Consider the following 24118-nt stretch of genomic DNA (forward strand, 5'->3'; position numbering starts at 1 on the left):
ATTTTTTTCCCTTACTTTGTGATTTTTGCATTTGATTTTAAATGCAAGTCTACTTTTTTTTTCTTTTCACCAAACTGATTTTTGCAAATTTATTAACTGTACTTTTTTGATGGATTGATTGGTTATTTTTGACTTTTACTTTGGACCTGCAGGTGTCAAGTAAAGTTAAAGCTGTTTAGTATCACTTTTTTCAGATGGTTGGAAATTTGTATGTTGAGGGACAGGTTTTTTATTGGTTTTCAAACCTGGCCTTCTTCAAAACTATTTTGATGCCAAAATACAAATATAGAGGGGCCATGTTACTTAAGTGATAATTTTAATGTTAACAGATCTTAGCTATTATATTGCACATAGTGATAGGCAACCCAAATCTAAAATGGAGTTCTTAAATTGAAAAGATAATAAATGCCTAAAAACCTAAAGGAAAGCTGGCTTTAAGCTGCATTCATCAGCAAAAGGAAATATGAATTATCTTAGAAATGAACTGAAAGCTTAACTTCACAGCAGATTGTATCAGTAAAAACATTAGTTGTATGCATCTCTGTGCTTTCTGCTAAGTAGGGAGTGGATTGCATGAAAGCTAAAATTCTTTTGTGCCAGAAATTAAAGATAGGATCCTCACCCTAAATTATATTTTGGTAGCCAAGACTGTACGTCTTGATCCAGGGAAAACACGGATTTAAAAATAAATTGGGTTTATGAAGTTTTCTGAAATAGTAAAATAAAAAAATGCAGGGATTTGAAAGAGATGTTATAAAGAAGACATCTCTTTAGCTTTTGCTTTCTGATTGTTGTCTGGATTCTGCCATTTTTAGTGACTAGGGTGGTAACAGTGAAAAATAAAATTCTGTGTAGTTTGGTGATACTAACATCCAATTTTCTGTGTATTCTCTAAATACACACCAGCATGCTGAAATAAACTACCTTTTTGTTGGCTTATGCCATATATTAATGGTAGCGTTATTGAAACACAGAGAATGTTCACTCATTCTGGAAGTTAGGAGAGGTGTCAGTCACCAAGTGCAAAACACTGACTGTGCCAGCTTTGGGTCAGGCTGGGCAAAGGGACTTGTGTGCTGCTGCTCGAGGTCTTGGCTGAAGAAACAGTGCCAAGGAGACACCTTTTGTACAAATGGTGAAATCAGTAATGGACACTAGAAAGCAGTAAGCCACCACAGAAACAAAAAAAACCTAAAGAAAACATGCCTGCAATTTCTTTTAGTCATGGAAATGGAGTGTAAAGAGCTGCTGCAAAAGTTAGTTTGGAAAACATCTGTGCCAAGGAGGGTAGTCTGTGTTTTGTATTGTAATTATTCGGGGTTTAGCAGTTACTGAATTGTGAAAGCTAACAGATCTATCAATTCATAATGCTAAATTTTCCTCTGTAAGCTGATTATAGAAGCCTATTTTAAGCTAGCAGTCTAGCATGGTTGAGGTGTTACCCCTTCAGATCAAGCAGTTGAAAGCTACTTGCTTTTGCATTCAGCTGGTTTTTTCAGATCTACAGGGAGAATTCCTCAGCTCTTTCCTTGCTGCCTTCCCTTCCACCTGTCTTCCAGCTACAGCTGAGTCCTGGAATTATCGTATATGAAGACTTTTGTTTAGATTTATTTTATTTTAAAATGGAAGAGGACTCATGATATCACTCGAGCTCCTGACTTGTGGCTGCCAGTAACTTGATTCCTTCCACGGTGCCTTTCTCAGTGTAGGCACAGTCATTCTCACCAGCTCTGAGGAACTCGAGGCTGTTCTGAACTTGGATGATGAGTGATCTCTTACAGTTGCTTGAGACCTAAAGCCAGTCCTGAAAATCCAGTGTTGTGTTCTGTGTATTTCTGAAGCAGTATTAGTAAAATATTACACTAACGCAGGATAATTTTTGTTGATAAAAGTAGGTGGAGGGAACATCTGGTTTAGACTGCTTTATCTGGCTGTGGGGGAGGGTAGAGGACGGAACAAGCTTTTGGTCATGAAAACCCGACTTCAGGGCTTTTTGTCTGGAAGCTTGTATGCCATCTATGGTTGTAAAGGATATCTCCTCCCAGATCTTGTCCTGCATCTGTCCTTAGATTGTCATAGTTACAGCAACGTGCCGTCAGAGTAATCTTCGAAAATACTTGAAGCTGGAAATTCTGACTAAAGTTATTTCATTTATTTTTTTTATGTTAAAAATTTGAAGTGGATTTACTGTCATCCAGCTTCCTTAGTCTGAACTCTCCTGTTTGTGCTGTTCATTCAGCCTTCTCTGTGTCTCAGTTACCTGCTAACAGCACATGGAGTAACCAGCAAACTGCATTCCCTGCCTGAGTATCAGGGATCTGGGAGGGAGAGCACAGAGGGGAGGCAAAGGCAGCTTCAAGCCTGATATTTGAGGGACTAACAGCTTTTACCGTGGTCAAAATCTACTGCACAAAACCTGCAAAATCTACTGCACAAAAACCGAGGACTTGATCTGTAAGATGGGACCCTCAATAATTCTGTGTTGGCATCACTTCTTAAGGAGTTTGAAATAATGAAATCTCATCTGAAAAAAGAAGTGAATTATTCAGTAGTTTTTTTAGTGTCTTTGATTAATCCAATCCTGTTCTTCCCTTGGTGTTCTTGTTTACCTTCATGTCCTAGCAGCAGTTAGGATGCAGTTAGCCATCTAGTCTCAAATTCCACTTCTAGGGTTTTTGTGCACCTCACATACATGGAGTAGACTTCCCTAAAGTAGACTTTTTATAAAAACTCCATTTTTCGTGAACCTGAATGTGATGCATTCCTGATTTTTTGAAGGTTTGTGTAGCTCTTTTGAAAGATTTCAACAAAGAAGGGCTATTTCTGTGTACCTTTCACAGGCACTGTTAAAAGCAATTGTGATGTGGAGGAGACTTCTCTACTGCTGTTTTATTGTGGTGCATTTCTACATTTCTGCTGTTTTGGGTGGATGTCTGTTTCAGGCAACCAGCTCTTCAAATTCCTTTTTTGATCACAAAACTTGAGAAATACATTAATTATTTGTTGCTTCCTATTAGATTTTTTTTTAAAGTACATAAAGTTAATTTTTCTAAATTCTCATTAGTGACCTGCAGCATTATGTAAGTTAATAAGGAGAAATAATTATGCACTGTATCACAAAGTTCCAGTAGGCTTGTGTGCTCTGTTTCATTATTCTGTACCAGAATAAAGTTTTTGTTCAAGCCTGAGTAGGAAGTAATATTATCAGCTTTTAATTTGGTCATGGAATGTACTCTATGTAGATGCGTGCAGGGAAAAGCTGGTTAAATTTGAGCTCGGAAAGTAACACTTATTTTGTTTGGCAGACAAGATCATAGATGAAGGACATCTAACCAAAGTGGAAGAAACAAAGCTTTTGAAAGGTTAGACTTCTGGATTATTTAACTGTTTTTGAAGCATGCTTTTTCTGTCACTCAGTGCATGTTCTGTGTTAAGCCAGCAGTTTGAGTTTTGATTGAATATGCATTTGAGGAGAAATTCAATAAAGGGGAGGGAAATTGTTTGCTGAATTCTACTCCAAATACTATTGCAGGGTAAAAAGATTTAATGGAAACCATTTTTGAAGATGGAGTGCATGAAATGCTAGTCTCAATATTGACTTAGTTCTTACCTGAATATTCATTAAAAATATATATATGTAATAATTCTTATAAATTCAATTCAAGCTTTAATGCCTGCATGAATTCCAAACAGGATTTTGGTTTTGTTATAGGGCTACATGGAAATAATGTTTGGTGTAATGTTTGGTGTAATTTTAAGTGTTAAATAAAAGTGTATTTTAATTCGACTATTTTCTAACTTACACCCTCATAACTCTAAAATAAGTATTAACTTCCTAAATGTGTCTTTTCCAAATAAAATGTATCTGTGCATCTCTAACTCTTTTCTCTAATGTGTAAAGCAAGTTAAATTAAAGGAGCCAATTAGAAAAGACTTACCTTGTCAAGGAACAGTTATCCTAACCCTATAATGCCAAGGTCAGGAATGCTGCAAAGTGTGCAGGTCAATATTTCCCGTGTATCTAATAATGTACAATTGTTTGCACTTGCAGGATCACGCCTCTCTTGCAGCTTTTTATTGATGTCTAGCCATACTGCCTCATTTCTTTACCCTCTGTCCTTCCACAAAGTGTTGTTGTGTTGAATAAATGTTAGTTTGTTAAAAGGTCCAGTGTTTTAGAGATACTTATTTTGTCTTCTCTTCCTTTAATGCACAGAGTAGCACCTTTAACCCCTTTCTGTATGTGAGGAAGCTATAGACAAGGTGCCATATTTGGCAAAAGAATGCATACAATAACTGTAACGTAATACTTGCATGCCCCTTCCATTGCAAAGCCCTGAGCTATTTTTAGTGTTTGGTAATATATTCTAACTCATCAAGTATGATGTCAACACATTTTAATATACTTTATCACTTCGGCTATATTTATTCAGCTCCGTTTTATTATGGGAAATAGGAACAACTGCTGTGATATAATACAGTACAGGAAGGGGGTTTGTGCTTACGACTCTGGTTCCAGAATAGGAAGCAGGTTTCTAATAATTTGTCTTTTTGACTTCTGCTGCTTCACATGTAGAACTGGTGCATCTTTCCTCTGGTGCCTAATCTTTTGTGCCTTGTTTCAGAGGGAGGAGGACAGGAGGGAGGAAGATGCTGGTGTACCGAGGGTGGTTGGGAGGGAAGTATATAAGGGGGAGCTGTGGGAGAGAGAATTAATTCAGTGGTTGGAGCTCGTACTGTTCCTCCCATTTTGCACAGAGCAGTATTTCTATGGATGCCCAGATATGGTAAAGTTAGTTGGAAATGGATCTTGCTCAGCTTAGTGCTTCTGGATCGACCACTAATATAACTGACATGGGTGAGGCTTTTAGGTTATACTTTTCTGAATAGTTTAAAAAAGAATGTATTACTTGGTTTAGTAATTATTGCAGTTTTAATGACAGTCCTTTGAGCTTGATTCTATATGATAATGTAAAATGTTTTGATTTGTAACATCTTTAGATATTAGTTTAAAACCTTATTCCTAAAAATAAGAAAGATCCCTTTTTGTTTTAGCAAAGAACCACCCCCAAAGATTAAGTTTTTAACTACAGCAATGATGAACTTTGAAGTCTGCTAAAATCATGGGAGTTGTTTGGAATAACTGCCAGGTCTGAACCTCTAATGTGCTTTAACTGTACAGGTGCTTTTTCCCTTCCTCTTCTCCAGTTATTTCGGTTGCGTTAGGATGGGAAGAGTCTGGCTCTTCATCAGCTGCTTTGTTGTACCTGCTGCCTTCTGTTTCATGTATAAATAGATGTTAATCTGACACAGTTATAGAGAACGTTTCATGTTAGATGAAGAAAACTTCAGGGGGTTTTTTTTCTGTTAACCTGTCCATGTTCTGTCATGTGGGTTTCCTTATGTAGGTGCACAGGTTGTCACCAGTTTCCACTTACTTAGTTTTGGAGAAATTTAGTTCTGTGTATTCTCTCATTGTTTGAAAAGATGTCTCATTACCCCTTTGGTTTTTGCTTATTTTCATACACTAACCCTATTGTATAACACGATTTATTTATTGATGTGCTTCTTTCTTCGTGTGTCCTGGTACTTCATTGTTGCATGTATGTTATCGACATGTGGTGAAATTATTTGTGTTCTCTGTGCTTTTCTCCATGGATGGTAGAAGTCTGTGTACTGGGAATGCTGTATTGACCCCTTTTTTATATAATATCTCTGCCTGGAACTTGAGACTCAGAGGAAACCTCTGTTAACCTGCAGGTGGGCAGCAGTGCTGTCAAAGCGAGGCTCCGAATAGGCAGCCAAGAAAGATTTCATTTTGCATAACCTCACCTGCATGTTAGTGACAGTTCCTTGCTGACAGACCTGCTGGGTTAGCCCACATACAGAGATGGTGTGTCCTTTTTTGATGGACCCATCAGAACTAAACCAGAATTGTTATTTAAGACAAATTTTTAAAAGTATATTTCAGTCACGTATAATATTTAGACTTTGAGTCAGGGGTGATTCTGTTTGGGAAAAGGATGCACTGGTGTAATTAAATCCCCTCATTTTTTGAAAATATGTGATCTCCACTAAAAATCTAGAACTGGGAAAAAAAGCCCAACAACAAAAAAAAACCAGCAATCCAAAAAAACCCAAAACTGTCTGGCTTCACTAAGCTGTATTATATATGAACAGATACTTCATGAAGGTTTTTTTTTTTTTGGTGGAAAGAACATACACTGCTTTCTCTTTATACAATTTAAACTGAAAATTCTTTCTAGGAATTAGTGTATTAATTTAGATTGCTGTGATTCTTTAATGGTTCACACCACACTTCTTTTGAACAGTACAGTATGTACAAGACTTGTTGTTATTATTTTATTTGTCCAAAATACTGAGGCACAGTTTTATTCTTAACAGCAGTTTCTTTCTAACTTGCTACAGTATCTGCATTGTTCTAGTCTTCTTTTCTTATTTGTTTGCTGATTGAATCAGCTTTTCCACGGTTCCAGCTGGCAAGAACACAGCATTAACCCAAGTTCAAGCTGTGCACGAGGCAGTTGCATCCCCTGTTAGAGGCTAGGCTGGGTTAATGACTCCGGGGATGCAGAATCCATTTTAGCCCAGACTTGCAAAGAAATAAGCAAACAGCAGGTTTTTAACTGTTTCTTGAACCAAGTCGTTTTCTATTGACATTTAGCAGTAGTTTGGTGTATAGGAGAAATTATGAACAAAGCATTGATTGATTGTAGTTGCTTTTCCTTGTCTTTTGCAGAGAACCAAGCACGAGTCAAAGAATCGAACGATTTGTCCGACACCCTTAGCCCAAGCAAGGAAAAAAGCAGTGACGACACTACAGGTAAGAGTTTAACTGAGATTTCTGTAACCTCAAATTGGTTTGAATTAAATCTAGGTAATCAGGAGTATTTTCTGAAAAGAATGGAGTGTATTATGCAGAGTCAGATGCAAGCTTAGAACAGGATTGTCTATTTTGCGGCTTCATAATTCAGCTCATGTAAATTGAGAACATAAAAGCTTCTCTCCATGTAAAGAATGTGTATATGAGAACTGTCTGCAGTCTGCCTGCTCTCTGAAAGGTGTGGGGTTTTTTTTTAGATGCTCAAATGGATGACCAAGATCTAAATGAACCTATTGCTAAAGTAGCTCTTCTAAAAGGTAAACAAATTCACTTCTGCAACTTTAGATGCATAATCCGTATATGTAATCTTTTTACCTACCTGGTTTTTATCAAATGTGCATTAAAGTAGAATGCTGGAATTCAAAGATTTTAATCATGTAGTATAAAGAGTTAAATTTAAATATCAGTAATGACTGCTTTGGGCGATGTGATGTAAAAGCACACTTTTGAGTGTTGCTATAGAAATAATCTGTGTATAGAGGTAATCTCTGCACTCACCAACGCTATTCTAGGAATTTACATGTTATAACTTTGACTTGAGAAGTAGAGTCAGCACACATTTAAAACTGATAGCTGTGGAGAGGAGGGATTCTTCCATCACTGACATTTTTCAAGTATTATCAAATTTTACTTGCATAGCTTCCATCACTGTCAGAAATGCTTCTGTTAGTTTGCATCTGATGGGTTAATCAAAACAAGATCTTAGATTTTCTTTTTAACACAATCAAGATTTGAAGTTTGTGTTATAACTGTAGTTAGAATGATTGCTGAGGCTTAGCTTTGAGCTTCATTGCTATAAAAGTAAATTTTTTTGCATTGAAGACATATACTTAAAACTTAATTAGCAAGCAGATATTTACATATTCATTAGCTGAAAATTTTTGTGGCATATTAATCAGTTATTACATTTAGCTTACTGAAAATAATTTTATGCTTCTTTAAGAATTAGACACTCGATAAGATCTGTAAAATTATGCTCCTACTGGGATCACAAATAAAAAAAAAAGTCACAGTTCTTTGTGATTCAGAAAGACAGGAAACCATAACGGAACGTAGGAGACCTGTAAAAGAGCTTTTTCTGCAATTGTTTACACTCCCTAATTTTACAACAGAAGGGCTTCCAAAAATTGCACAAATTACTTTTGCTGTTTGGCAACATGTATAAAATTGAGTGTGATATTTCCCAGTGGACATCAGTTCAGCAAAATAGTTTAGAAAGGAGTGTTTGAGATACTGGGCATGTTCTGTTTGGGGTTTGCTCTAATATCTGCAACTAATAGCAAGTATATTCAGTGACTTCCTATGCTAGAAGGTAGAACTTGATAAAGTTGTTTGTAGTGATTATAATAGTCGTTCTTTTGGTTATAAAATTGAGGTTGGCAGCAACTTTTCCACTTGAGGCTATTTATGGGCATTCCTATTTAGCTCTCACAAACCATTAAAAAATATCTGTGCAATGAATCATTTGCCCTTTTAATTTTTATGAAGAGCTTATAAACCCCACAGTTTTGTTTGAGTTTTTTTCAGTAAGGTACTTCATGTGCCTGACTTTGCCCTAAAAAGGATCTTATTTGCCTCAGAGAGGTTTTCAAGTGGACTTGTTATGCAGTCATGTAATTAAGGAAGAGTGAGAACATTTCTGATCTGGTGGCTGTTTGGAATGCGGAAACAGCCACTGGAAAAGGCAGTGGTCTTGTCGGAATTTACAGAACAAATTAATGGAACAAGAAAATTATGAGACTTCTAACTGCTGTAGTTTTCTTCCAAGCATTTTTCATCAAAATTTCTGAGTGCGTTCAGGATTTGATTCAAGTTTCTACAAGTCAGAATCTGGCAAGGATGGGAAGGGGGGAGGCTGTCACAGATTAGTTGGCTTTGTTTTTTTCCCCACAAGGTAAATGACTTTATTAACCATTCATAACAGTTCCCTGGACACTTCTGTTTAAACAGGCTGTTTGTGACTACTTATTGCAAAGTTAAGGACAGGTAAATGTTAAACAGATGGAAAGAAGCAATAAATGTCATTGGAAGATTGGTAATTTTGTTCTTACTTACCAGTGTCCCTGTGTTTTCATAGTAATTACAAGACTGATCCATAGAATCTTAGTAGGAAATGTTTTCAGATGAGGGTTTGCTGAATAGTGGTAATTTACATAAGAAATTTTGAAAATCAACAGTGGTCAGTTGGATCAGAAAGTTTAGGAACCATTTGTTTTAAGTGAGAATAGCCAGATACTTTATTTTAAATATATGATACAGTTTCCTCCATGTGGATCTTACAAAGCTAAAAAAAAAAATCTCAGTTTTAATTGTTTTGTCTGACTTCACCAGAGTAGCCTGAATATTGTCTTCTGAATAACCTGAGAAATCCTGCAAAATTCTGAAAGTGAACTTTCAGAAGCGAGGCTTGAAGAAATACCAGGCTGCTCATAAAGTTGCTTCCACAGGCCAAGCATATACAGATAAGGGATCAGTTAAGACCACAGCCTGTGTGCTTCTGTTATCAAAAAAATTGTTTTAAATTAAAATTGTTAAAAAAAAGCTTTTTAAGCAATTTTAAAATTACCATTAGAGTCAATGTTAAGGGAAGCCTCACTGTACTTTTGTGGGAAATACTGGATTTAATTGAGAACATTTCTTACAATGTGGCAAACAAACTGATCACAGATTAAAATTTTCCATGAGGTAGAAAAAAAAGAATGAGGGTTTTCAAATTGCTGTATTTGACCTTTTCTTTTTTATTTCATTTTTTCTGGCACCTTGTTGTAATTAATGGTAACTCCTTAGCCTTCTCCGAGAACAGTTAGTCGTGATGTGAATTGGCTTCTTAAGGGAACTGATTCTAAGTGTGATGATATTTAATAGTTTTATTATTTATAAATAGGGCAGTCCTACTCATTGAAGAAGTACTTTTTAAAACTGGAATTAGCACAAAAATTGTATCTGCTTTGAGCTAAAAGACATTAAATTTTCAGTTTGGGTAAGACTAAAAAGCCAATATTCTCTTGTGCTTATGTTTCTTGGCTTTTGATTTAGAAGTGTGTCAGGCAGATGGAAATTCCTTTTTTGTGTTGAGGTAGGAAAGAGTTTACCCTGATGGTGCCTTTGCTAAACAGATTATGTTGTCCCTTAAATTGAGCCTCTCATCTCTTTTGAAGCAGTACTGTCTTTTATGATTTGTGCTTTCATTGACTGGAAAACACTGCCACCAGAAAGTTCATTTAGGGTGTCTGTTGTTGGATTTGGGACACTGCTTCTTTATCAGGTGTGATTTGAGCATAATTTGTCAACTTCCTCATCCATTTCTTCTGAAAAGTCTCATTAAGGAGGGCTGCAAGTCTAATTGCCCTAAATCTTTATCCATGAGAAGCTAAGAACAAAACATGTTCAGTAAAAAGAAACTTGGATTTAGAACTAATAAACTATAAAACAAAATATTTGGATGAAATATGTAGTCCTCTCTGTTCTTTCTGCTCTCATAATTTTGTTCTGAAAAGGTCTAAAAGCACATGTGTGTCCTCAGCTCTGCTCAAACCCACCAGTTCATTACTGCGAGAGCAGGAAAAACAGCCCCTTAGAGAGATGCAGTATGAATGCTTTAGCACGATTTGCTTAACAATTTTCTTAATTAAGAGAACAAGAAAAAAAATCTACTTTATTGGTAACACATACAGCTAAATATGAATGTCAAAAGTATAACGATGAATTAAATTATGGCTTTTTATTTTTTCCTTATTAGTGAGAGGTCCAGGCAACCAAAGCAATACTTTTTCTAAGCCTTTATCTTAAATCCATATGGTCTGTAGTTGCAGACATTTATTGAGCAGGTAACTGTGTAATGTGTCCCTTTTCTATCCCCCTTCTCCAATGATACACAGCTGGAATTCTTTCACCAATTTCCTTCCTTTACCTTTGATGTTTTATACCTTGACCTTTGTGTTTTTCAAATCCTGTACTGCTTAGAGTGTAACTCTGAAGTTTCTTGTGGCCTGTTGGTTTCTGCTCTCTCAGGCTGGGTAGACATAACAAAAGCCTCTTCGGGTCTACACTCCAAGGTCACCCAGCCTGTCCTAGGCCCAAAAAGTATAATCCAAAGAGCTGCTAAGGGGGGGCAAGCAGAGGGGAAATGACATCATTGAACTGAAGCTTTAATTGGAGAATTAACCCTGATATGCAAATGAACCAAACCTTTAAAAGTGTGAAGAACCTGTGACCTGTCGTCCATCTTGGCATCCATTTTTGGCAATAGCTTCTGGCTCCCAGGGGGTACCTTTGAAAGCCTTTCAAATAAATACCTATTTTATTCTTTTACTCCTGCCCAGTCTCTGTGTCTAAAAGGCCTCTTAAGGCATCACCTTTCTCACCAAAGGAGCTTTATATCAAGTTTTAGCCCTGTACCTCTAGAGTTTATTAGTTCTGTTTGTGCCTATTGAAAGATCAGTTTATGCACGGACACTGCTTAAGGAAAATCTAGTAAATGAGAGTTTGCTGCATGCTGTTCCTGGCTTTGCAGAAGCCTGGAGGCTGGAGTGTTCCTGCATCTAATTTCCAGTGTGTGCCCATTAGAGGACACTGCTCTTAGTAACAAATACTTAGTTTTCCTCTTTTAAATTCCTCCAAAACTTCAGCTGTAAAAGTATTTAATTTGTCTGTGACTGCGAGTCATCTCTTGTAAGCACAAGAGGCATTTAATATGCATTTTAGCTAATACAAAACTTATGGGGAAGGGAAAATGGTTTTATTTAGTATTTAAATAACGTGCATAGACTTATGATCATACTAAAGATATACCTAATATTTTAAGATATAATAAAAAAAAATTAAGTGCAATATTTATCTTGGTATTCACTAAGGCCACTGAATGAAATAAGGAGGCTTGAATTTTCTTCTTTGTCTTAGTTTTGTTTTAGAAAACTTCCCTAAATTTTTCCTTTCCTTTTTGGTCCCCCGAGGGAGAGGGAGGGGCTGAGCCTGGCAGTGTGGTGGGTGGGTGGCAGCAGTGAAACACAGAACAGCAGCTCTTGCCTGAGCCTGTGCACTGAGACAGGCTTAGAGCAGCTTCCTTTAAAAAGAGACAAGTGGTAAACACAGTCAAGGATTGTCTTAGGCTTGTTGTTCCGTGTTTTTGTCAACCCAGAAGTCTTTGCCAGGCTGTATAGTGTTTTTAAAAACTCTCTAATTCTTCCTTGTTATTTTTTTTCATACTGCATGTTACGTACAATGAATGTTTTGAGGTTTGCATATGTTTTACTACTTCTAAAAGTATATTAATATTTTTGCTAATATTTGCCTAATCCAATTTTGAGTTTAATTTAACTAACTTTGGAAGATTTGAGTAAAAAGTTGCCAATCATCACATGGCAGTGCAAATTAAACTGTTGTACAAATTTATGATTTAAAGAAAATGTTCTTTTACCAGATGAATTGCAGGGTGCACAATCAGAGACTGAGGCTAAGCAAGAAATTCAGCAACTGCACAAGGAGCTGATTGAAGCCCAAGAGCTAGCTAGGACAAGTAAACAAAAATGCTTTGAACTTCAAGGTGAGACCCAGATCAACTTGGTTCTGTAGGGTATTTATCAGGTAGTTCAAGATAAACCAACATGTTTTCATAGTACTGAGTACATCCTTGAACACTGTATATTTCATCCTTAGTCAGATAATGGATGTAATTGAATGTCTTCAGTGGTAGCTCTTTGTTAGATCATCCTATCAGCTATGTAGCTCTATTGTTTTTGACAGGAAATAGTATAGTCCAGTTTAATTTCATATTTACAGGTTTGGTTTTTTTTCTCCCACACCAGTTTTCATTTAGCACACATGGAGTTTTTGGGTCAGGCAACAGATGATATTAATTTCAAATTAATTGTAATACTACCACAATAATGGAATGATGTCTTAGTATTAACTTTTATTAAACTACTTACACAGTTACTACCGTTGATAACTTCCTGAAATAATATGTTTGTTTAATCTGTTCATTTAAGGGGAGGTTGTGAGTAAAATTAATTATACAGCTGAAATACATGTTACTAACAAAAACTCTTGGGCACATTTTCACTTTTATTTATAGCACTCTTGGAAGAAGAGAGAAAGGCATATCGAGTGCAAGTTGAAGAATCCAACAAGCAAATTAATGCTCTGCAAGGTAGGAATTTCCCCCCCACACACACACTCTTTAGGGAAACAATATAGTTTTGAGTGTTTCTGTGGCATCATAATCCCTAATAAAGGAAAATGTTTGAGTGTATATTTTAAATCTGATTTCTTTCATCATATCTTTGAATTTTATTGTGGAATGTTTCCTGTCAATTCCTATGGTTCTAATAGTCACTTAAAAAATGCAAAAGATGTAATCTGTAATAGATACCTCTTCTTCATCTCTTTTTAATCTTCTTTCTCAATTTGGAATGATCCAGGGATTCTTATTGGGACTGCCTTCAGAGCACTCAGAAGCTTAGGTGGTTTTGTGATACTTAGTCTCTTTATTGTAGGATCCTCTTAATGAAATTTTTCATTCAGATCCACATCTAGCATCAGAGCATGCAGTAAAGTTGTTGCAACAGAGACCCTGTCCATCCTTTTTTGAAAATTGATATAACCAATCATGCTCTTTTCAGCCCAAAATGATTACAGCAGGATGTAATCCCATGATTTACATAACTTCTGAGTCAGTCACATATTCTGTATCACATTAACTTGTCATCCATGCATGTGAGTGAGCCTGTTGGTCGAGTCTGTCAGTCTGTCCAGGCTTAAAGCCAAAAAAGGTTATGTTATGTTGTGATTTCCCTAGAGCAAGCATTAGTTTGAAGAGCTACTCAGCCACTGATTGTTACAAAACTAAGGAGCTTCATCCCTTGGGATCTTTGTCAGCATATCATTTGCTTTGGGCCTAAACATGTCTGGAAGCAGATGAGCAGACAGGCAGGTGGACTGACAGCCCTGACTTTCTGAGGAAGTCAAAATAGCCCTAGAAAATTGTTTTCTGGGCAGTAGTTTGTTGTGTACTGTGTCATATACTAGTTACACTGAAAAACTTAGGTAATAGCTGTTTTATGTGACTGTCAGAAAAGAATCTTTACATTTTCTGCCATTGCTCTTGTAAGGAAGAGAAGCTTATAGAATGCTCATCTTCAGAATGACAGGAGCAATTTAATTTTGAGTGTTATCTTGCTAATAGTGAAAATTCTTCAATTAGTAAATGCCATAACAATGATTAGAAAATATTTGATAATTACTTCTGTGCAAAAAAAAAAAAATTTTTTTCCTTCTAAAAAGAGAGAATGAAAGTAGGAACTTGACAGAGCCAAACTTAATTGCAAGATTCCTCTTCTCAATTCAGTACTTTTTTGTTTTCTGGATCCTTCTCAAGAGAGGTCTTGCTAATGTTCCCTCCTCTCTCTGTTGTAGTTCAAAATGTTCTGATGTTCATTGTGTGTTTTGCTGCTTCCCAAACTTCTAGGGTGTGACAGATCTCACAATTTGGAGGAAAGGTGTCAGGATTCTCCCTTGGCAGCCCCTGTGAACTGCAGGGCAGAAAAAAACCCAACCAACTGGCAGCTTCATGTATTTCTAGAAGTATTTTTGTGGAATCAATGTTTTAGGCCAGGCAGTGTTGCTGGCTTTGTTTGTGATAGAGAAGAGAAAGTGCCAGAGAAACAACTGAGGTCGTGTCTCTACATGTCAGATTCATTAGATGAACACATAGGTAGAGCAAGGAAATTCAAGTAACTTGTTGCTTCTTATTAAAAAAAAAAAAAAGAAAGAAGTGAAGCATTCAGTTTAGATGAGGTAATGGCTTACATAAACAAGAGATGTAATGGAAGTTTTCTTTCTAATTGTCCTCTCAAATTATATCCAGTGCTTCAGAAATGGTTCCCATATTGTTAGTAGTAATTTTCCTGTGTAAGTTATTTCTACAACCCCACCAAACTTACAACTCGTGTGTGTCCTTGGATTTTCATTCCAAGACTGTCCAAGAGCTTGTTTTCACGCCTGAACGTCTAAAGGAAAAGCTGTTCACCAACAACATGCACAGAATAAAAAACCCCACATTTCTTTGAAATGCTGCCAGCACCAAGAAGCAGGAGTTTAGCTTGGCTTGATGAAGAAAATACTATTGGGAAGATGTGGTTTGCATTCCTTTGCTCAGGCACCTGCTGTATTAGCAACTTGTAGTTCCTTGTGTTTCAGTGCATATTATTTTGGTAGGTTCAAGGCTTCTAATGTAAGGATACATGGAAAGGCAATTGTTGATGCATCATGTGTTGTCTTACTGTCAGGTTGTTCTCATTCACTGCTTCGTTTGCTGTTCTGTTAGTATAAGCCTGTAGAAATTATTTTCAAACAAACGAGGTGGTAGTAAGCCTCATTTTGCTCATATATATTTAAAAATCCATCATGCTGCAAATGTCTTTGTTATGGAACAGATAGACTATTTCATCCTTTACAGAATTGCCATGAAATTAATTTACTATTGTATATAGTAGCTCTTAGGTATTACAATATATAATAACTACCATATTTTTTCCCATTATGTCTTTTTCCTTCACAGTGGGGAATTGGGTAATTCATAGGTTCTTTAGTGTCTTCAATGAGATAAATGTCTTGCTGGAGCCTGTTTAGAGGAGGGCACAAAAAAGATGAATTTTACTTCTTCATTGCACATCAACAAAGTTTCTAGGTTGTACCAGTATATGAATTCTTTCTGTATGGCTATATAGGTAGCTACTGAAAAACATCAAGTATAATTGTCATGGAGGTGCAAGTCTCTATTGAGTACCTTTGATGTTCTATCAGTTTACAGCAAGACTCACATTCTTCCTGTCATGCTCTATAATGGACTGAGAGGACAAAAATAATACAAGTAATCTAGGAAGGTTACTCAGCCTTGGTTATCCTCCCCAAGCTTTTCACTGTCCTTGTTTTGCCCTTTGGTTCTGAAACATACAACTTGAAATCTGTAATTCTGACCCCCTACAGTATCTTACATTAGGCTTTCAAGTGCTCTTAAGAATTTTACCTTTTCTTCTCAGAGTAATTCTTCAGTAATTTAACAATTGCTTTTCTGCATGTTGGAATCATGTGAAATACATTTTTTTTAAAAGTGAAACTCACAGCAAATTAAACACTTTGCTCCCATCAATCAGGGTTACAACTGTAGTTCTGTTGTTCTTTCATACTTCCCTTTCCTCTGTACTGTACTTTTTTTTCCAACTGTTCACAATGGATTCTATTTGAATATGTGTTTATGAAAAATTGTGCTCAGAGATGTCTTTAGTAATGAAAGGGTTTTAGATGGGAATAATTTATAGGGTTTGCTTCATGCAGAAATGTCAAGTAGCCTCGTGTATGTGACTGCTGCACATTTACAGTAAGCTGTAAATGCTAAAGGACCTTCTTCTAGCTCAGTATACTTGGTGCAGCTGTCCCTTTCAATTTAAAATTCATCTTGTGCTTTGAAAGATGCTTTTTGCACAGAAATAATGTTTATTTCCTCTACTGCATGTTGAGAATGGAGTAGAAATTACTCTGTGCCTCAAATATTTATAGACATCACAAGTTAACTGCTGAACAGGCAAACATTTCCAGTGTAGCTTTGCAAATGTTTGGCTTGTGACAGAAGCTTTCCTGCTTTTCCTCTTGTCCCTGAAAGCCCCAATGTCCTTGTCCTCTAATACTTGTTTTGCTTACAGTGATGTTGAATCTAAATCTTGGTTTCAGATTTTGTAAAGTTGCTTTGGTATCACATACACAGCACAGCCTTGGCTAAGAAAGCTTTGTCCAGACATAATTTTTGTTTCTTTTGACTCTCTGTATTACATGGTCCACATACTTGTGTCTTTAAGGGTACAGCATTTGACAAGAGTAATGTATTTTTTCAGTTGCTTTAGGCTTCTTTAGTCCTGTTAAATATCAGTATGTTGAGAAAGGGAGGTAGGGTTTTTAGGCTTTTTAAGTACAGTTTGAAAAAATATGAACACGAATGTCTGCTTTCCAGCTCAGTTGCGAAGGTTACAAGAAGAAATTGAGAATCTTCGCAAGGAAAAGGAGAATGAAATTTCAACCACTCGAAATGAACTAGTGAGTGCTCAAAATGAGATTCTGTCACTTCAAAAAGTAGCAGAAAAGGCAGCGTCAGAACGAGACACAGATATCTCTACACTGCAAACCGAGCTGCAGACAGTGCGAGCAGAGCTTGAACGGTGGAGGAAAGATGCCTCAGATTACGAAAAAGAAATTGTCAATCTGCAAGCCAGTTTTAAGCTCAAATGCCAGCAATGTGAGGAGCAGCAGAAGGAAGAGGCCTCTCGCCTGAAAGGTACTTGTTTGAAAGATGCCACAGAGCATTGCTAACAGAGCATCCTGCTCAGTGTGGTGAATGCCAGTTATTTGAATCACCATTTGTCTGTTGCCTGTAGTCATTTACTCTGTGTGTGTGTCTGTATACACACACACACGTATGTATTTGTGTGTGTACCAAGGCTCGTAGTGTTAGCAAAGATGTTTTGCATGTTTCATTGAACAGTTATTGTCAGTTATGCCTAAATTAACTTAGGTACTCTTTGATACCAGAAGTAGACCGAGTATAATTCCACCTAGAAAAGATAGAAAACTTTTGCATTTTGAGGGATTCATACTGTCAAAACTTTCTAAGAGGACTTGCGTAACTTCTCTATAGTTAAAGCCCATAAAGGGGGAGCTCCTGACTTTTTAATTCTACCAAAGCTTCACCAAAGCTTATTGCTTTAAACATTCTTTTCCTTGTAACAGAGGCATGGTTTCTAGTGATTCTCTTGCTATTTTCAAGCCTTGGAAATAATTTTCTTCAAATATGCATTTCTACCACTGTTTCTAAAATACTAGAGTTGACCCATAAAAAGACTGTTTTCTATTTCTTTGTACCTTAGAAAAAGCTTTAATGAAGAAAGTAACTTCCCTGGTAATGGGTCATAAACCTCATAATAGTAGAAGATACTGTAATGTTTTACAGGTGCTCGTGAGAGAATTCATGTGATATGATAAGTATATTTGAGATTTACAACCAATAGCAGCTTTTCCTGCATTTATTAGTTGGTGTTACTTGAAGCAGTCATGAAATAATTTTACTTAATTGAATTAAATTTATTCATTGCAGATGAACTTGAGAAGTTGAAGGCAGAGTGGATTGCTCTGGAAGCTGAATGTGTTAAACTGAGAAAGGAAAATACTTCTCTTACATCTGAACTTCAGCGACAAGAGAAGGAGCTTTCTAGGTAAGGACACAATGGTTTGTCTGGGAGGTACCTCAGCAGCTGAAGAGTTTTGTTGTTGTTGGTTTTTTCTCCCAAAAGAGGTACTAAATGTTAGTTATACACAGCAAGCTGGGGACATATATTTAAAAGCAAGACCATGGCCAGCCTTTTGTGTCAGCACTTTGTACAGGGAAACGATAATGGTCTGTACTTCTATGATTGCTCTAAGCTGACATTTACATGTTAAAACCAGTGTGTTAAGCTTTCAAGGATGAAAAGTGCCTGTTTATGTAAATTTAAAATGCATAAGGAATCAACTGGATTTGTTTTTCAGCTCTCAGAAGCAGAGTTTAGCACTGACCAGCGATATAAGTGTTCTTGAAATGTCTCGAAAGGAACTTGAAAATCAGATGGGATCTTTGAGAGAAAAACATCAACGGGATGCAGCCAGTCTGAAAACTCAACTCAGTGAAGCTGAGAGTCAAGCAAAAGATTTTCAGAAAGAGGTAACACGAAACATTTCCATTTTGCAAGAATGTAATGCCCAATGGCTGAACTTTTTAAGCTAAATGAAAAGGGAAAGTTTTCTGGTAATGAATTTATTTCTTATGTTTATTGCAAGCAGTTTAAATGGTAGCTAAGAAAATATAAACTGGGAGTCAAATCTAAAAAGGAAGACTTCAGGTAAAAACATGTGTTCTTTGGGAACTTCCTAAACCTTCCTTTCATGCATTGCTGTAATGAATTTACTTTTAAGCTGTTCAGACAGGTAAATCGTTACTCAGAGTCTTCATGACCATCATGATCCAGAGTTTCTTTAGCTGTTATGAGTCAAAGTTAATTCTTTTTTACAGTCTGATCTTCCTGGTTAGATTTAAACTCTTTTATTTGACGATGGGACTACACATTCTTTACAAAGATCTCCTTTTATCTTAGTGGATTTGTAAGTGCCTAAGGAAGAGCCAGCATTCTCAGCATGTATTTAATCTGCCTGGCCTCTAAAGATGATGTCTGTAGGAAGGCCATAGTCTCCAACACTTACTCCTTCCCTCTTTGTGAGCAGTTTGAGTGTATCCCCAGCCACTGCTCTTAGTTTCTTTTGCCGTCCTTTTGTTTGATTTGTGATTAATTCATCCATGTTACATTCCTTACAATTCTCAGAATTTGAAAATCCCAGTTATCTTAATCTCTGTTTTGTAATCAGATAAGTATTTGTAAAGATGACGCATCTTCTAAATTTGGGGTGAGTGCCAGTACTGAAAGTCATTGGTTCTGTCCTTACTAAGCCCAGTCAGGAGGACTGCTGGAATAGAAAAAATGGGATGTGGATTTGAAAAAAGAAAAGCTACCCATTTTGTAGGAACATGTCACATTCACCCAGTACTGTTTATTCTTGACCCACACTGAGGGTTATGGCATGACAGTAACAAGGCATAATATTTTTCTAATGCCTGCCTTGCTGTTAGGTTTGAATTTGCTGTGTGGGAAGAGGGTTTGATTTACTTCATACAGAGTGTTTATTTTTGCACCTATTAGAGGGGTGTAGGTATTTAAGCTGCAGCCTAGATGTAAGACCACTATTCAGATGTGAAGGACTCCTTGTTCCCCACTTTCTTGTTTTTTATTTGTAGTTTTTACAGTCTGTTCCAATATGATAATAAATAACTGGTATGAGAGATTAATTAAGGCTTAGCATTTACTTTGTATTTCCTTGGGTTTAGTAATCCTAGCCCTGCCAAGCTGGGCAAAAAATTTTAATTTAGAAGAAAAGGAAATCTAAATTCTACCCTGCTTTTGTGGAGAGTGCACTGATGCAAGGCGAGTTAGTCTAGGCAGATGACAGAAAAGGAAGCTGTGTGCTAAGCTGTCAGCATGTGTTGGGTGTCCAGGGGTCCACAGATTGTTCTCTCTTTGTCTTTAGTATGAAAGAACACAGACTGTGCTCTCAGAGCTGAAGGCAAAGTTTGAGGTGGCTGAACAACAAAACCAGTCACTCACAGAAGAGCTCAAACAATGTAAAGAAAACCTGAAGCTGCTACAAGAAAAAGGAAACAACGTAAGTCTGTACCAAATGTGTGGGGAAGTCAGGTTATGACACTGGCAATCCTGTTGATTGAAGTAATATGGAAGAGTCAAAGAGAAAAGGATGGACTTTAAAAAAAAAGCTAGCTGTATACCATATTATGCAAAATTCCATTCTAGTCCTACCTGTGCAGATTTGCAGATCATTACACTGTTACAATTATGCATGAAAGTTAAACTTACAGGTGCTTGACAGTTTTAAGTATGTCCTTAGATATCTGCTCTCTTGAAAACATGTGGCTTAAATACTAGTGAATCAGAACTAAGTAGAATTTTCTGATTTCGAAGAGTGATACAGGGGTAAAAGCTGAGAAACCTGTATCCAAATGAATTGAGCAAACTTTTTCAAGCTGCTCTTATTTTATTAGTATTTATTACAATGGATGCTCCTTCCTTACTCTTGCTTATGCTTCTTAACCGTGGTTCTCTCTCATGGGCTCATTCTTTAAACAGTAAAGTTGAGCTGTCCTTTCTATTCACTAATGAAAATACTGTTTTCTGTTGCAATTTATTTGAGAAGTTGTATCATTAGAACTGAGTTCCCAGCTGGAGACAGCTTTTTATTTTACTGAGATTCTGAAATGTTCCAAACATTAAGGGCGTGGCAGACGCATTATAAGGTGGCCGCAGCCTTATTTTAGGTCCCTTACTACCCTGGGAGGGCTGTTTTTGTCTTCCTGTACTGCCTCTGTGCTCAGTGCAGAGTGAACAGCTCCTGTAATGCACAGTACAAAACAGGAGGATAATAAATGCTCTGTAACAGACTTCAGCAAACTGTTTATCTGACTACAAAGAAGGTTTTACAGATCCCATCCTCTAAAATCAGCTGGATGCCAGAAGTTTGTATTAATATCCTTACCATAATCAATTCTTGAATATAAACCTCAAACAGTATAGAGCTGTCAAAGATGTAAAGAATTCAAAGCATTTCTCACTTTTTTCAGCCATATTTTCAGGAATATGATTTCATAATCCTCTTGGAACCTGATTCTTGCTTAGAATTTTTCTGCAGTGCTCAGATAATGCTGAGTTACTTGACTTACTTAAAGCAGAAGTCAGAAACAACCAGACAAAAACCCCACCCCATTTTAATGGAAGAGATCACACTGAATAAATAATTGTGAATGTGAGATTTTCTGCTCTGTTAAAAACATTAACCTCAGAATCAAAATGATCAGTGGAAAAAGGGGGATAGTAAAGGGTTGAAATACTGTGAAGGAAATTGGAGCACCTGATGAAAGTGGAAAAGCTAAAAGGAAATTTTAGGAAGAATTAAAGGTGAGTATTTAAATGAAAGCAGGAGCCATGGCAGTTGCCAAAATCTGCTTGCATAAGAGGAGTTCATTGTGACAGTTGAAACCTGGAGGTCAGGGTGTGATGAAGAGCATCCTCCATATAAGGGCAAACTCTGCTCACCAAACATTACTCACAGTCAGTAATGTAAAACATATCCATCTTGGGGATTGTTTCAAACATCATGGATACTGGGCTGAGTTCCAAGGTCAAATTTTTCAAGTACCATTGCCCCCTTATGCTGGAATCATTATCTGCTACTTCATTTCCGAGGACAGAAAGTGACTTCCCACTGTGGGATTTGTTCCTTTTTGCAGCCCATCTGTGTCTGAGTTTGCGTATCTTCATATTCTAATAAAATATGCACAATTTTATTGAGGCACCTAGTTACAACGCTCCTTGACAAGAGGGAGCTTTATTATGTATTAATAAGTCTGTGAGAGAAAAATCTAATCATTTGGAGGTGATCTCATTGAATATGACGAATATTTATCATCGGTTTCGTTTGCCAAGAATGTGTATAACTTACAAAAAAAAATCTATTGAATTGTTCAGTGAACCAACAAATGTTAGAAAAGACAAGGCTTCTGTACTCCCTTTGGGATATCATTTAAATATTAAGTTTTAATATTTAAGTTTTACTTTAAAAAAAAATTTGCAGTGTTGTGTTTTTGAAATGCTTAGCAGTGTGGTGTACTACTTGTGCTTGCATGCTTGTAGTCACTGGTTACTTCCTGATGCGCTTTACATGACAGATTTAATGATGTGAATGGTTTGAGAACATCAGCTGCTCTGGTTGATTTAAACCTCTGGCACTTTTTTGAACACTGCTGTGATCATATCTGCTTTCTGTGGGAAGGTGGCACTGTGATTCGTGGCACCCATGACACAAAAATAATCCTGCATGAAAAAAACTTCAATAGTGACACATAATTTTTCTGTTAAGTATTTGCCTTGATTGAAAAAAAATTAATTGAACAAGACTAGAATACCTTCTAATATTCCTGTGTTTTGAACCATATTGGAGGTTCTATGAATAAGTGATTCCTATAAATTCATAACAGGATGAGATATTACTTATTAGTTACAATGTTTTAGAAAAGTTAAGCATGAATTTATCATTTGTGTATTTATTTGACTGAACAAAATCAAGGTAGCTTCAACACAAACAGTTTCAAAAATATTTGGCATGGTTTGACCTTAACCTCTGTTTGTCTTTGTGTGTGCACAAATATATAGAGTAGGATACAGAGAAAGCAGATGTCTTCCAAGGACAGCTTAAAAAGCATTTAGGTCCATTTTTGCTTTTAATTTATCGTATCACAGAGGCTGTTCATCCAGAATATGCAGTAGTTTACGTGAATTCAACATAGCTGAGAAAACGTGTGGATGGTTCTGAGGAGGCCATAAGCTGTTTGAACCCTGCAGTCTGGTCAGCTGCTGGTTTGGCCCAGCTGCAGCATTCGATCAATTTTCAGAATTCCATTTGGTCACAAGGCTGCTGACCTGGCAGAGATGCTGAGCTCTGTGTTATCTCTGATGGAAATGTGCTTCTCTGCTTTTTAGTAACTGAGTGTGGATTGTACAGTCATGTTACAATCTCACGGAAATGTCTGAACTACTGGGTTTGCCTGTGCACATATCTGTAATTGATTCACTAATGGAGGAAAAAGATTGTTTTTCCGGAGGCTGGTGATGGAAAATGGAAAAGGCTAACTAGCAAGGAATGAAGTAGCTGAAAAATCCGATTTTTGGTGTGAGTCTGTCTCTCGAGAAATCCAAATGGGATTTCCTCTCACTTAGAAAAACTAAAACCAACTACAAATAAGATACAGGCAAATCGTTTAAGATTTGTATTGTTTTCAGGTGCTAAATTCCAAGTTGTGACAAGAGGTTTCTTGGAACATTTTCTGCTTACTTCCCTTTATTTTTAAACATCCCTGTTCATTTGAGTAGAATGGTGTACTAACTTTGTATACCAGATTAGATAATACTGTAATGTGTTAGACGTCTTTAATACATTTCAATTAAAACAAAACTTACTGACTTATTTTCCCCTCTCTAAATCATCTTTACCTGATTGATTTATAGCACAAAGTGATTTTTAATATCCCTTCCCTTCTTTAGCCTTCCATATTACAACCCGTCCCAGCCGTATTCATCGGCCTAATCCTGGCTTTCCTGTATTGGTGTTACGGCCCATTGTGGTAGCGAAAGGTACAAGCACTACTGTTCAGTCAATGTATGTTTGTCCCTCTCACCTGTTTGTGCCATTTCTGTATCAAATAGTGCATGGTGAAATGCTCACAGGTATTTCTTTACCTGAAGCAAACCCTTCATTTAATATGCCATTCTGTTGACACTGACGAGCTGAGCAATCCACTAATCACTTAACATCTCTGTGATTTCTTTAATTCTAACAATTAATTTTGTTCTCACTGGTGCTTGAACGTGCCTCTTCTAACTCGGTCTCCGTTTGTCCTTAGCAAATGGGCTGCCTTTTGCGCGATGCTAGAGCTTGTAAGAAAACTTCATTGCTTAATTAACTATGAAAAATGAAGAGTTTGCCTCTAATAATAAAATTCAACAAGCTTTGGTTCCT

The 24118-nt window shown here is 36.7% G+C and overlaps 1 protein-coding gene across 32 annotated transcripts in view; it reads left to right on the forward strand.

Annotated features, from left to right (window-relative positions):
- LOC104683273 (sarcolemma associated protein) overlaps positions 1-24118 on the forward strand; it is an 83787-nt gene that overhangs the window by 52588 nt on the left and 7081 nt on the right. For 10 of the 32 annotated variants that reach the window (XM_039558926.1, XM_039558933.1, XM_039558936.1 and 7 more), the window contains 9 exons: positions 3306-3362; positions 6761-6844; positions 7102-7161; positions 12324-12446; positions 12978-13052; positions 16908-17228; positions 18045-18162; positions 18476-18647; positions 20063-20197. In XM_039558926.1, the coding sequence (XP_039414860.1) occupies positions 3306-3362; positions 6761-6844; positions 7102-7161; positions 12324-12446; positions 12978-13052; positions 16908-17228; positions 18045-18162; positions 18476-18647; positions 20063-20197 (1145 nt within the window). Of the gene's footprint in view, positions 1-3305; positions 3363-4704; positions 4859-6537; positions 6640-6760; positions 6845-7101; positions 7162-12323; positions 12447-12977; positions 13053-16907; positions 17229-18044; positions 18163-18475; positions 18648-20062; positions 20198-23643; positions 23734-24118 lie in introns of those variants that run through there. The other 22 variants (XM_039558927.1, XM_039558929.1, XM_039558935.1 and 19 more) reach the window with 9 other exon arrangements.

The sequence above is a fragment of the Corvus cornix genome, chromosome 12 (genome assembly GCF_000738735.6).
Source record: "Corvus cornix cornix isolate S_Up_H32 chromosome 12, ASM73873v5, whole genome shotgun sequence".
Taxonomy (NCBI): Eukaryota; Metazoa; Chordata; class Aves; order Passeriformes; family Corvidae; genus Corvus; species Corvus cornix.